Source organism: Dendronephthya gigantea, unplaced genomic scaffold (genome assembly GCF_004324835.1).
Source record: "Dendronephthya gigantea isolate DGI-Jeju-01 unplaced genomic scaffold, DenGig_1.0 000024F, whole genome shotgun sequence".
Classification (NCBI taxonomy): Eukaryota; Metazoa; Cnidaria; class Anthozoa; order Malacalcyonacea; family Nephtheidae; genus Dendronephthya; species Dendronephthya gigantea.
Genome location: NW_021163034.1, coordinates 524,325 through 538,917, shown reverse-complemented (window position 1 = coordinate 538,917; position 14,593 = coordinate 524,325). Strand labels below are relative to the sequence as shown.

General features: G+C 37.4%; 2 protein-coding genes across 3 annotated transcripts in view; both read left to right on the top strand.

Moving 5' to 3' along the window:
* LOC114522775 (hemicentin-1-like) lies at nt 1-2,716 on the top strand. The gene is made up of 3 exons (XM_028543524.1): nt 1-364; nt 1,168-1,440; nt 2,415-2,716. Exons 1-3 carry the CDS (start codon nt 1-3, stop codon nt 2,714-2,716), a joined length of 939 nt encoding a protein of 312 aa, XP_028399325.1.
* A 367-nt stretch (nt 2,717-3,083) lies between these two features.
* The window catches only part of LOC114522950, a 74,098-nt gene continuing 62,588 nt past the window's right edge, over nt 3,084-14,593 (top strand). For both annotated transcript variants that reach the window (XM_028543735.1, XM_028543736.1), the window contains exons 1-4: nt 3,084-3,311; nt 3,804-3,893; nt 4,791-4,931; nt 5,696-5,708. In XM_028543735.1, coding sequence (XP_028399536.1) covers nt 3,131-3,311; nt 3,804-3,893; nt 4,791-4,931; nt 5,696-5,708 — 425 coding nt within the window. In that variant the 5' untranslated portion in view covers nt 3,084-3,130. The remainder of the gene's footprint in view (nt 3,312-3,803; nt 3,894-4,790; nt 4,932-5,695; nt 5,709-14,593) is intronic.

Genomic DNA, 14,593 nt, shown 5'->3' with positions numbered 1-14,593 from the left:
ATGATATCACACAAGATTATTTATGGATATTTAGGAGATGTTAAGTCACCAACAAGTGGAAACAAAATGACTTTGTTACCAGGATCAACTGGCAAAATAGTGTGGTCATTTGATGATGATATATCTGTTGTGTTTTCACGATCTTGGGCTTTCACAAGTACAGACGGTTCCTTCAGTAACACTGCACTTACACGTATAGCTAATGATGGTAACGCTACAAAACTCGTCAGCTTTCCTGTGATTACAGTAGAAAAACCAGCAACATTGGTTTTAAAGAACGTTAATCGCAGTTATGATGGAAAATACAAGTTAACACTCCAGTCATGTACCGATACTTCTTCTGAAGTTACCATCTTCATCGCAGGCAAGTTCCTTTTAAATTTAAATTTAAATTTTCAAGTTTCACAATCAGGTCTAATGAATGAATGAATTAATTATTGAATTCTATATAACAATGAATTAAAGACAAACGAGCTAAACAAAGTATTGAACCATGGCATAGTACATTACACTATCGTACAGGCAAAAATATACCAGTCTCTCTAAATAGATTTTTTTATTTTAAATACATTGTTGCAGGGTGATCGGCTCACGAAACCGAGACTGCCCATTTGTCGCTTAATTATTGCAACAAGAAATTTGGTAAAAGTTTTCATTTCTATTGAATGCAATGAGTGACTACTATAAACGTAGCTTATTTGTTCACTTTTAAAGTAAATTAGCTTGTAGGTACACCACGTAAATATTTAATACTGCGATGCTTTCGGTCCGTTAACCCGGGTCTTCATCAGTGCAAATGCAGTATTGAATACTGACGTGGTGTACCTACATACAAGCTAATTGCTGCGGAGCGAGCGAGCCTTTTTTTGGGCTGCTTTCCACTGTCGCATTTTATGTACACGCACGTAAAAGCTTAAAACTTTCTAACTTATGTAAATAATTTTATGCGAGATAACCCTATGCATCTATTCAAACGTTGAAATCATAAGTATCAATGCTGCGGAGCGAGCGAGCCTGAAGCGAGCGAGCGTATAGCAGAGAGGGAGTTCGGTAAGAGAGTTGTGTTATTTAGCGTTTTAATTCTATAAATACAGTAACCCCTCGTTACACAATGACTAACTACGTAACACATATACTTTCGGTAATTGGTGTCTCAATATATTTTAGAGAAGCCAAACGTGACATTGAATTGTTCCAGTCCCGTTCCGCTATTGAAAGGTGAAAACTTCACGTGTCTATGCAGAGGTGAAGGTGGAAACCCTCCTGCTAATGTTACCTGGTTTAAAAATGGAGTCAAAATTAGTGATGTTGAGATAGAGAAACAAACGGTAAATCTGTTAAATGTTGGTAGAGCAGATAATGGAACTTACAAGTGTGAAGTCACCAGCTACTCTCATGAAAATTATACCGAGGAAAAATCAATCGCAGTAACAGTTTATTGTAAGTATATACATGCATGTATTTGATATGGGGTAAAGTTAAACACTAAACAATCTTAAAGCATACTATCACTGATACTATTTACCATACTGTAAGTGTACAGCTAGTTCAAATGAGGTTTTTCGCTAAAGTTTAAGATTGCAAACCTTGCCTACTAAGCACATATAGATCGATTGTGTGATTTCCACCTAATGAAAAAAATGGTTGAAAGCAATTCTTTCCCAATCTAAACAGGCCACAGTTTAAAACAGGCATAATTTAGTGAGGAATTGCTTCCTTTACACAATCCGTTTCAAAAAGGAATAAAACGCTCTTTCGACATTGCTTACCTTTTTTTGATTTGTAGTATAACCGTTTTTTAATTCTTCCAATGGGCAACGCGCGCTTTAAACTAAATCGAATCGCGCATCGGAAAATTAGCCAAAGCTCTGTGCACCACAACTCTTGGGAGACAAGACTGGGACATAGATAAATGCAATCACATACACATTTTAAATACTAGTATATTTCGCGCCATTACAGACTTGCGACGACGAAAAATAATAAATAAAAAAAATAAATATAAAAAAAAAGCCGAGGCAAATTCTCAACTCCCGTCGCTGACGCCGGAGTAAAAAGGCGTAACTCGCATGCTGAAAAACTTTATTTTGACAAACCATGAAGTAAACTTTAGTATGAGAACATTATAGACTTTACTAGCTTAAATATAACTTGTAGAATAATTATGGAACTAAACATTCACAAGATATTGGGTACAGAGAAAGACAAAGTGCATGTCGCAAGTTTCAAACTAACTTCTTCCTTTTATTTACATCAATATCTCCTTATATAATTATTATCTATTTAGCTGCAACCTCAATTTTTTGTCCCATGTACACAAATGATTTATCTTTGAATGTATTTTTTGCGATGTAGTAAACTCTGTTCCATTTTACGTTTATGCAAAACAAATTTTAAATTTTACTTTTTTTCAGTGAAGCCAAGTGTGACAATAAATTGCTCCAGTCCAATCAATGTAAGAAAAGGCGATTATTTTATATGTCAATGTATGTGTAATGGTGGCATTCCTCCAGCAAATTGTACTTGGTTTAAAAATGGCGCCCTGATTGGTGAAATAAGAATGGAGGAGAACACGTTAATCCACCGTATTGATAGCGAGGATGGTGGAAATTACACGTGCGTTGGCCGAAGTCACGCTATAGCACAGGATAAAAAATCTGTCAATGTATTTGTTTACTGTAAGTATTTACCCAGAGTAGAATGCAATTTCGTCTGAAATCAAATAAATTCGTGATTACAGAATCGCGCATGCGTAAGCGCGAAACAGAAGTTTGTATGTTTAATTACATGTTTGATTTCACACAAAAATTCCACGACACGAAGTGCCTTTACCACCCTATATATATTATATTAATTTTAAAATCTAAAATAGATTCATGAACCGCAGACTGTAGCGCCTATTTTCTTTAAAATGACTGTGTTCTACTAAACTATATTTTGTTCATCGAATGAATCGATGTGTTGGTTGAATTCTGTGGATGCATGATTTATTGTTGTGTTATGCTATGATAAAATCAATTATTTACTTTTGTGTAATTATTCTGATTAGAATAAAAGATACTTTTTACTCTTCGTAGATACAACGATTAAGTTCTCAGAGAATCCAGCGATATTTAATGAATCTGTAAACATGACTTGTTCATCACATGGGCTTCCGGCACCAAGATACGTGATATACTATAACGATAGTATAGTCGTTGCAAGTATGATGACGTACACTATATCTCGAGTAAACTGGACTCATGCAGGAACCTACAAATGCGTTGCAAATAATGCTTTCAAAAATGATTCTGCTTCCGAATTTTTAAATGGTAAATATAATTTATTTTCTTAGAAGGATTTTTTGCGCATTTTATCACCGGGCAAAACACATATGCATGGCGGAATAAGAATTAAAACACTGCCTGCATGCAGTCCTTGCTCTTTCTATAGGAATCGTGAATTATCTACCCATCCTATCATGTTCTCGTGAAACTTTCACTTATTGAGTTCTTATGAACTTCACGGGAGAAATCTAAGTAATATAGATCGATATACTTAAAATAGATCATAATGCTCTTGTCCCGGTCAAGGGAGGCCGCTACGGTCAAATTCCCTCGATTTAAAAGAAAATCAAGCGAAAAATTTCGAATGATTCCCTAGCCGTAGCAAATGTAGATTTTACTATTAACATCCAGACGAAGACTGCCAACGTCGAAGTTACATTCTTTAGATAGTCAATCTAATCACACCACACTGAATCCACATTTGGAAGATGATTCAATTATGGTTTTACTGAAGTTGTTTAATTTATGATGTTATAGTAACAAAACCTACAAAATCGTCAACAACAATCAAGCCATCGTTAACAACAAGAGCAGCAATACCAAGCTCGAGCATTCTAAACGGAAGAGGTAATAGCAAATAGGGACATGAATTTTAAAGCAAATTAAGTTGAGAAGCGAAGCCACAGTTGACTATTTTCAAACGATGAGCTTTTCCTTTGGGAAGATATAAAAATGTACTGCATGCAGTACACACAGGAATGGCAATTTTTGACATATTGAAAAATTTCATTGGCTTTGGCCCAATCGCGCGCGGACTATTTACTGTCATACCGACAAAAACGACAAGGATGTTACCCAGTCCAAAGTTATCGATGAGCTCGAAGGGCCTAGCTCATGGTACCTCTCTGTTACAGAGCTACAATATATGAATAGCTTTGCTGCACAATACCATATGCAGAATCCTGCATGACCAATGAGAAATAATCGGTATAAAATGCAATGGGAATGCATGTGTCATGTTGTCAATTTTCTTTGTTTCCGTGGTTATTTTGTATATCAAAAGTACGCAGTTATATACTCGATACGATACGTTAATCTGATTATCTCTCTATTTATAACCGCTCTTTAAGCCTGATTCTCATATGTTGGTGATCACTGAAGAATAAAGTGCTTTATTATTTTGAATAAATTTTCTTCGTCAACGACCACAAGCAATACATCGCCGACCGTTGGCGTCGGCGACATATGAGAATCAGGCTTTAGAGGCGAAATTACCTTTGTGTTAAAAACAATAGAACGGGAGGCCGGGGAGGGTATACATCAACAGGGATGCAGTAAGGCCTAGGTTATACGTTGCATTTTAGTCGCATCGAATGCAATTCAAACAATAGATAATGAGATGGTAATGAAACTTAGTGAGGTTAATCATCTCATTATCTATTGTTTGAATTGCATTCGATGCGACCAAAATGCGACGTATAACCTAGGCCTAATTTGTAGTAGAACTTTAGCCTCTGCTTTTAGGTAATAACCAAGGTGGTGATGATGATGAAGATGGACATTCAGAAGGTTTAGGCACTGGTGAAATTGTGGGAATAGCTGTTGGTGTGGTGGCGTTCTTAGTACTCGTTTGTTGCTTGATTTTTTACTGTAAATACAAAGAAAGTAAGTTATTTCATTTGTTAACTCGTAAATTCTGTTAGGCCAGCAATTTCTCCACCATTTCGAGATATAATTTTTTTAAAGAAGAATGGCTTTCAAAATAAAAATCCATCATTCCGGTGAAACCAACTTAATTAAAACCGCGTGAAATTTATAGCTTGTTTTCCTTCCAAAATTATTTTAGATTCTCTGTCATCTGTATAGGATAATACCGAAAATTAAACTAGTTTGGTGAAAGATAATCTACTAATATAACGAGTTGCTTTAAAGAATAAAAAATTTCCCCACAAACCAGCTAGTGAAGCTATCAATTGCCCCTTTTGTATTGGGCAAAATTTTTCAAAAGCAGGCCGACGTTTAGTAGCTATATTAACGATGTTTTGGTGGCGAAGTACACTTGCAAAATGTGAGTGCAAGTTGAAATTTGTTGAAAATGAATCTCAATGGCCATTAAGAAATATTTAAATCCCAGCACGTTTTATGACAAAAATCCGACTTATTAATTCAACTAAATTGCGTATAATTTTATTATAATTTGATCGGTATATACTTTATAAACATTAAACCCTCCAGGTTATTCTTTTGCCTCTTAGCCTAATTACTGTTTTATGATGACTATATTATAATTTATATTTTTTGATGCTTTGTTCGTACGCGATTCTAAATCCTTGTAGTAGGTTTATGCTGTATGTACAATTGTATCAGCCTTCAAAAGTAAAATCCGTCTTCTTTTGCAATTTTTTTACGATTATCTTTTGTTATTTTAGGAGACAATAAAAGGTGGGTTATTTCTTATTTTTAATATAAAATTTTAATGTGTACATAAGGTATTTTTATGTTTCATATCAAACGTTCCTACACGAAACTTTAACTTTGGCGAACTGTTTTTGCTGCATGCACTACAAATTTCACTGTATCATATAATAGGAAACATTGACTTAATTTGAGTAAACTAGCCACATCAATTTCCTTTCATCAATGAAGCAGTGTCGACCTAAAGTCGACCATACATTTACATGCTTTCAGTTATATAGATATTTTCTTGTTCCATACAATTATTTTCACCGTTGCACTCATAAGTGCATGTCACTGTTTTCAAAATGTTTGTGTTGTGCAATTTTAGCGACGTGAATCCAAACGGCTCAAAAGTGATCACAAACCACTACGAACTTGAGGAAGATCAGTTGGAAGGGGGTGGAAACACGGCAAAACCACCCGATAAGGGTGAAGGGTCGCAGAACAATGCAGAACAGAAGCCCCCCGTCTATGCGTCTGTGAATAAAGACGACAGACATAGAAACCCGGTATGTGAAGGGGGAAATCACAATCACTAGATGGCCATGTGCCTTCTGCCAGAATGCATAACCGAAAAAAAAATATTCAAAATTTCACCCAATCATGTTATGTTATGTCGGCACAGTCACACGGGGTCTCCCATGATAAACACGATAGACTGGGTAATTTGCATGGGCGAGTTTAGTAACTTAACGATAGATATAACCAGCCAAATATTACCGTTCTAAAACAGCGGGTTCTAAAACAGGGGGGTCATAAAGTTAGTTGTAAAGATTGATCGACCTATATAATGTGTAATTATCTAAGAGCCTCTTCTGTAAAAGCTATGGTCAAACAATCCTAGAAAAGTTGGATTGTCATGACGAAAATAAGTCCTTTTGAGCATTGGCATAACTTCATAGATTCATAACTCGTTGTCTAAATAATATCACCATCCTAATTTTCGGACAACCAGTTTTGCCTTTTCTCAAGAGCGTCCTATTTTTCAGTTGTATGCATCTCTGGACTCTGAGGCGCTGAAAAGACCGTCACAGAAGAAACCAGCGGAAAACGAACCTAAAAATGTACCAACTGAGTATGCCAGCATCGACTTCATGAAGACCGCAAAGACACCGAATGATGACAGTGTTTCAACCTAAATGTGGTAGCGAGGAGTAAGTAGGAATGTTGCGGGGTAAATTTAGTAGTCTCCATTTAGTCGTACCTGTCTTAGATATTTGTCTCGACAGTTTGCATTCCCTTATCGCGTCATTTAACATCGGTTATCTGCAACGCTCAATATGAGCATTTTGATTGTTCGCTCAAGAGTAAGACAACATATTCAAGGGAATATTAACTTGGGTATAATATATACGCGTAGTTAAGCAGCAGAAATCATTTATCAGTAGAAAAATTTTCATACCTTGTGTGAGATTTTCAATGATGTTTCTGCAACGTGTTGGCCAAGCCAACAGCTTTCATTTTCATAGTCACCAGAGACACTAAACTAAACGTTTTTAAATGCAATCCCAAATGTTTCACAATAGACACTAAACTGCATGTCCTTATAGAATGAAATCCTAAATGCTTCACCATGCATGCACACTAAACTGGATCTCATTAAAATGAAATCCGGAATATCTCACAATAGATACTAAACTTAATGTTTTCGCAATTAAATGTATTGTCATAGTTCAACCATCAATTAAGCCAAAAGTCCAATAGCTGGCCACATGAGAGTTTTCTGCGAGGGCTTTTGTTCCGCAGCAAATATCTTCAAGTTAAAACACTTGGAACTCAAATGTTTCATTATATTGTTTAATATTAAGTGCTCCGTCGTTTAAAAACAACGGGAAATAACGATAAGCATATCTTGTTTGGCACATTTTTAATTGGGGGAAGAATGGTGCATTATAATTGTTAACTATAATGTTTATAGACGCTTTCCCAAAATCTTGTCATTTAAAAAATTGGTTGAGAAAAAGGTTTGATCGATGACATTGATTTTCTAATGGTGAAATCAATGGTGTTATCTGCATGCAAACTGTTTAGCCTCATTCGAGTTATTTCCAAATCCAAGATTATTCTGACCACAGAATATAAACGCGCCTTAATGCTTGCAAATATATATATTGCTCAAAAATTTTGGTAAAGATTAGACTGAAAATAATGAAAACGATATTGTCATTATACATTTCCCTCGATATCACGTATTATGTAAACACACACAGTAGTTTGCTTTCTTAAAGATCGTATTATTTTGGTAACATGAAAAACAGAGTATATATATATATATATATATATATATATATATATATTATATATATTATATATATATATATATATATATATATATATATAAACAATTATTAAGAAATTCTTCGTATGAGATAAAAGAGTGCTCAATACTGCAAGCAAATAGAGCAATATATATTTATTAATTTACATAATTCTTAATCGCTACTCTGAGTTTCATGCCACAGAGGCAATCATCAGGCGACTAAATTTCAGTTCGTTACAAGTTTGATGACGTGCGACTTTCTTGTTTGCGCGTGCGTTTAAAATCTCCTGCCCAGAATATATATATATATATATATATATATATATAATATTATATATATATATATATATATATATATATATATATATCTGTGTGTGTGTATTTGTAATTTGTATTGAATAGCTATATATAGTTTTGGTATAAACGTAATTAGATAGAATCATAATGTATCGACGACTGCTTACTAACGTCTTCGCCTTTCCCGACTTCGACCAATTTATGTTCCCTGGTTCGCACGGGATCCACCATGGTCCATGCTTGTCCTAATGACTGGCTAACATTCATCCACTGTAACAGTTTCTATGGTGGAGTAAAAATTTTTCATGGAAGCTAAAGCAGTGAGAGTTATTAAACATTATCAGCAACGTGCTGCTTGATATAATAGATACAGTTTGTGATTGCCGGCACCTTGGTTTTTTGAAACACGGGATATTAAGTCAATTTTTTATCATTATTGTTGAAAACGCTTGCTTGCGCTGTTAAAAGCATGTTCATTTTAACCAGATTAAAAGAAATATGGCGGAAAGTGTTAGTAAGTTATCGAATATATTTTAGATTATAAGGAAATGCATGCAAGATATATAATAATGTATAATTATAACATAGAATTAAGTGCATCATAATTTGCACAATATAGCTATATACTATATATACTGTATATCACGTACAGAATATGTAAAACATATGTAAAATGTTGTATATTGATTAATTACATTGATTAAAAATCTAAACTTCATCGAACAGCATCAAAAGAGCGATTTATTTGTTCCTCTTGGGGGAATTGCCGTATCATGCGAGCGAAATCGAATCGCGCATCGGAAAATTAGCCAAAGCTTTGCACCACAATTCTAGGCAGACAAAACTGTGACGTAGATAAATACGGTCACATACACATTTCAATTACTAGTGTATTTCGCGCCAAAACACACTTGCGACAGACGAAAAATAAAAAAAAAAAACCAAGGCGACGCCGTCGCTCACGCCGGAGTAACAATTACTTATACTGTATAATTGGTATGTCAATATATTTTAGAGAAGCCAACCGTGACATTAAATTGTTCCACTCCAGTCACGCTAAATGAAGGTGATAACTTCACGTGTCTATGCAGAGGTGAAGGTGGAAATCCTCCTGCTAATGTTACCTGGTTTAAAAATGGAGTCAAAATTACTGATGTTGGAATAGAAAGACAAACATTGAATATCTCAAATATTAGTAGAACAGACAATGGAACATACAAGTGTGAAGCCACAAGCTACCCCCATCAAAATTATACAGACGAAAAATCATGCCAAGTAATAATTTACTGTGAGTATATAAAATACTCGAGAGGGTAGTAGAACATGCAGAAAAGCATAATATAGAAACTAATTAACACATACATATATAGAGTCTAAAATCATTGCGGAGTATGTCAATAAAATATGTGTTTTACAACACTAGCTAAAACAACAAGTCTGCAAATGTAAACCTTGCATGCATGTCATGATAACAAACAGTGCTTGCCTCATCAGGTGAATTTATTCAATTTCTGGATATACTGTAGTATTTTTACAATAATGGTTTTGTTTTTTTGGCAGTTAAACCTGCGAATGCAGTTATCAAATTCTCAAAGAGCCCGGCTGTAATTAATGAACCAGTGACTATAATGTGTTTATCCGATAGGTTTCCTGTACCACGTTTTACTATATACCATAATGGCAGCGAGGTCAAGATTACTGGTCATGGCAATCTGTATAACATATCTAGAGAGGAGTGGAGCCATACTGGAACATACAAGTGCATTGCAAATAATTTATTGGGGAACGATTCCGACTCTAAATTTTTGAACGTTACCGGAAATAAGTTGGTATGACTTATTCTCGTTTTCTTCTCCTGTTAACGGGCAGAAGAAAACATGTGACCTGTAAGCGTTTTATAGGTAAGAGTGTAGCTCGCGAAGAAAACTATTAGAAATCTATTAGAAATTCTTTGTAGCCCAATATAAGTTTTTTTTGTTCTAATTGATATACCATTAATACTTCAAGAGTCTGAATTTTCGAACGTCATTCATATAGCTGTTTCACAATTAGTATCTTTTGACGTGAATTCGATCGATTAGGAATGTTTGTATTCTTTTTCTCTTTTATTTATTGCGAAACCATTACAGGACTGATGTCATCAACCATGCTGCCATCATCGACCATAATGACATCAGAAATAATGGCATCACAAACAGTAACAAGCAGGAACATTTCTCCGACATCTTCAGTAAAAGGTAACACGCCCATATTTTTATGCACATCAACAAACCGAATTACAATGATTGTAATTGACAATTTTCAAAAACTGACGTTTTTGTTTGGATAACTTAAACGTGCATGCTTTCATGGAGAGTCCAGTTTTTTATGATGAATTTCAGAATTATCCGCTTACGATTCATAATGGCATAGTTGATGTTTTATTACTTTTTAAAACTTAATTAGCTTTTTTTGTTTTATTAATTGCGAAACCATAACAGGACAGTCATCATCAACCATGCTGCCATCGATATCATCGACTATAAAGACATAGAGCTCGAGCTATTCTCCCACATCTTCAGTAAAAGGTAACACTGTAACACGGCCAAATGTCTTATATGCACATCAACAAACGGAATCACAGCGATCTTTATTGCCAATTCAAAAATTGATGTTTTTCTTGGGATAACGCGCTATGAAGAACGAAGACGGAGTCAAGTTTTTGATGAATATCAAAATCATTGGCTTGTGATTTATAATGCACGATTGATGTTTTAAAATCGTTCTCGTCCATGTTGTTTGAAAAGATGCGCGCGCAGAGAAATTCAAAGTTTCTTGTGCAAACTCTAGAAAACAAAATGTCACTTAGAACTTCATTTCTTAAAATAAGGAATATTTAGCACTCAGAATCACATATTTGATACAACTGATGAAAATTATTTTTCCCGAACGTCGGAAAAATTATTCTTGAAATGAGCCGTAATAATATCTTGATGTACGAAATAGGCATGCAAAGGCATGCAGTGGCTGAAATTTCTACCAGATATAGTGGAGCAACGTCCCCCCACCTTAGTATTTTATTTCCCAATGCTCTCGCTTGCACTCATTGTTTGAGTATGGGATCAATGATCGAGCGCTCAGGTACAGGTGAGAACCTGTAAAACGGGCCCACGAATTTTCCACGAATCGGGTAGGGTGGGCGGTCCGTTCCGCCATCTCCCCGGGCGCTTGATCAAATTTGAAGTGTTGAATGCAGCGAGAACCACCTTATTTATAGCTATCCCATTTCCCAGGAGCCTACACGCTCCATTAAACCCTATTATTTACATCAATTAGTGGTATTTTTCATTCATGCTTTATTTCGAGCATTGTGAATAGTATTCTATTTCCCAATGCTCTCGCTTGCACTCATTGTTTGAGTATGGGATCAATGATCTCGACGCTCAGCTCTTCTGTTAACCCAAATAAACGGACAGCCGTATAACCGCAAGACAGGCTACATATCGCGATCTTTACCTCTCAACAATTCCCACAGCCTCCCCATTAAACCCCCACACTATAACACCCCAAAACTGTTTACCCCAAATTGAACGAACCTAACTCCCAACCTCGAAATCAACCCGAATCTACATTCCGCAAACTCAGGACACATTCAAATGTAACACATGAGGTTTCAGAATGAAATTTATTGGGAAACGGTATAACAGAATTAGTGTTCGAGCGAACGCTTGGATGAAGGGTGACTTGGGAAGGCCGACACAAACTGTCTCAGCTCATTGGCATTTTCCCACTCCTGCGAGACGGTTGATAAGTCCACTTGAGCGAGCCGTGCCGAGGCGCCCGCAGGGTTAAGAACCTTGGCCAGCTTGAGGTAGTATAATGCCGTGTGTCTCTGAGTCCAACCTACATGGTCCATCACTTCTGAAAGCTCAACTCCGGATAAAGCGAGAGTTATGGCACATCCCGAGCGAAAACCATGAAGGGTTTCCCCAGTATCTTCACCCATCTCCTTGAGATAAGCCTTAAGTCTAGCTTCGGCAGCTGATGACGTAAAGGGTGCATTCACTATTGCACCTTGGGGATTGGTCGGCCTGAAGAGATATCCATCTTTCAAATTGACGTTCATTTGTTCTGCGATCGCTATATATTGCTCTATGCCACGTACCGGACAAATACTAGTCTGAGGATTTCGTTTGATACCAAAAATATTAGAGCTGCCGTCGCGCAGCGTTTTACCCCAAATATGGTTAAATAGGAATCCGTCGTTATTGGGAAACCGAAGAATCTCCGGCACTTTAACTTGGCCCATGTCCCCAGGTCTATCCCCACTGAAAAACACCGCTTTGAAATAAGCCTGATCTCTTGCGAAAATAAAACGCTGGGATGGGGTGATGTTAGGTGATTTCATGTGCTCTTTAATGTGGCAGACAAGTTTGTCCAGCTTATCAATGAAAAACGGGCTCGCCTGCTTTGGTTGTACGCGTGCTTGTAGTTGTTCCATTGTGAACACACGAAGGTAATCCTTCACCGATTGGTCTGCTGCGGGATTTCCCAAGCCAAGCCTCTGGTCCCATTCTCCATCCCGGCCAATAGTATGGAAAATCGATCTGAGCTTACCTATATACGAGTCAACGGTTTTGTGAGAAAGCCTCAAAGGGCAACCACATTCATGCAGTCCTTTCTCCCCCAGAAACGAGCATCCATTCTTATGAACTTGTGTCTTTCCATGTCTGTCTTTAAATACTAGAAACCTACATATATCGCGAGGGGTAGCATTGAAAAGACTCGGTGAACCAGGAAGGGTTCCGAGAAAGTGTTCTAATTCTCTTTTAAGCGAATCCTTTTGCTTCGAATAACTAGTTGCTTGTGAAAATAGGGTAAGTTGGCGAAGCCGTTCATCAATTTCCTGCAATTTTCCGGGATCCATAGCAGTCGAGGAGTGTTTAAAAATGGATTTTCTTTTATATCCACAGCATTGACAAAAGCGAAAATCAATGTCATTGGCGTGGTGACAGGTGGGGCATCCAACGGAGGGAACGAAAAGCTTGGCCATGGCCGGAAGGTGCTGCCGATACACAAAGAAAAACACACAAAGTATTATAACAGATCACACTGTAAATAAAAGAATCTTCACGTGAAGGTGAGGGAAAATGCCCAGAGATCTCCCGGGATACGAGAGTGAGGGACCCAACCACTCCTTGATGGCACCAGTAGAACATTCTGTTGATCCTGACGTGCCAAACGCATCGATTTAGAAGAGTACTTGAGTATCAACGGCCACCAGTATTTCTTGGGATAGGTCACAAGAGTCACCAATGTAGCATTCGTACGTGTATGCAGAAGAAATCGGAGAACCGACCCCACCAGGACGAGTGGCGGGAAAACATAGGGCCGTGTAAGGAATGTGACGTCATCACCAAGGTGTTGGAAAACAGGTTAACTCCAGAGGAAGCTGGAGAGGGGAATGGTGTGAAATGGGGCAAAGGGGTTTTACCTTTCAAATCCCGCATAACGTTGCTGTCCAAGGCCATCAAATCACATGTGTGACCACCACTACCGCCAAATTCATTCTGGACAATCTGCCATATATCTGGATGCAACTGACTGTCCAAAACGGAGAGCCGGCGTGAAGGGAAATCTGCCGGATTCTGATCCGAAGGGACAAAATGTAGATGGAGAACGATATTCAGTTCAGCCGTTGTGAAAAACAGTGCCTTCATCACCTTGTTCAACGCTACACTCCTCGCTCCATTCGGCCAAGCAGATACAACGGCCATATTATCAACCTGTGCGTCGACCCAAGCATTACGTAACATGTGGGAAAAAGATATCAATGTCTTATGGAGAGCTAAAGCTTCTCTGACAACTATGTCGGAAGACCGTTCTTCGTCACTCCAATAATCCGAAATGGTAACCATTTCCTTGTTATGGACGGAAGCTCCCCAACCCGAACCGGATGCATCGGTGGCGAGAGATATTCTGACGTGACGTTCATCTCTCCAGGGTAGCGGTTGATCCCAGGTTTCAAGAAACAACCAATGGTGAAGTTCCTCTCGGAGGTTACGATCGATCTTAATAAGACGATGAGTACGCAATCCTCTGGCAATAGCATGGTTCATTTCTCTAGTGAACATTCGTGCTCCTGGGACCGCTAACGAGAATGAAACACATTTCCCCACTAACTTTTGGAGAGTCCTAACTGAGACAGTTGATTTTTCCAAAATGTCACGTACAAGCTGAAGAAATTTCTCTTTCTTGGCCGGAATGAGCAAAAACGCTTGGCGAGATGAATCCGAGAGAAAGCCCAAATATGAAACAATCTTAGCTGGGATCA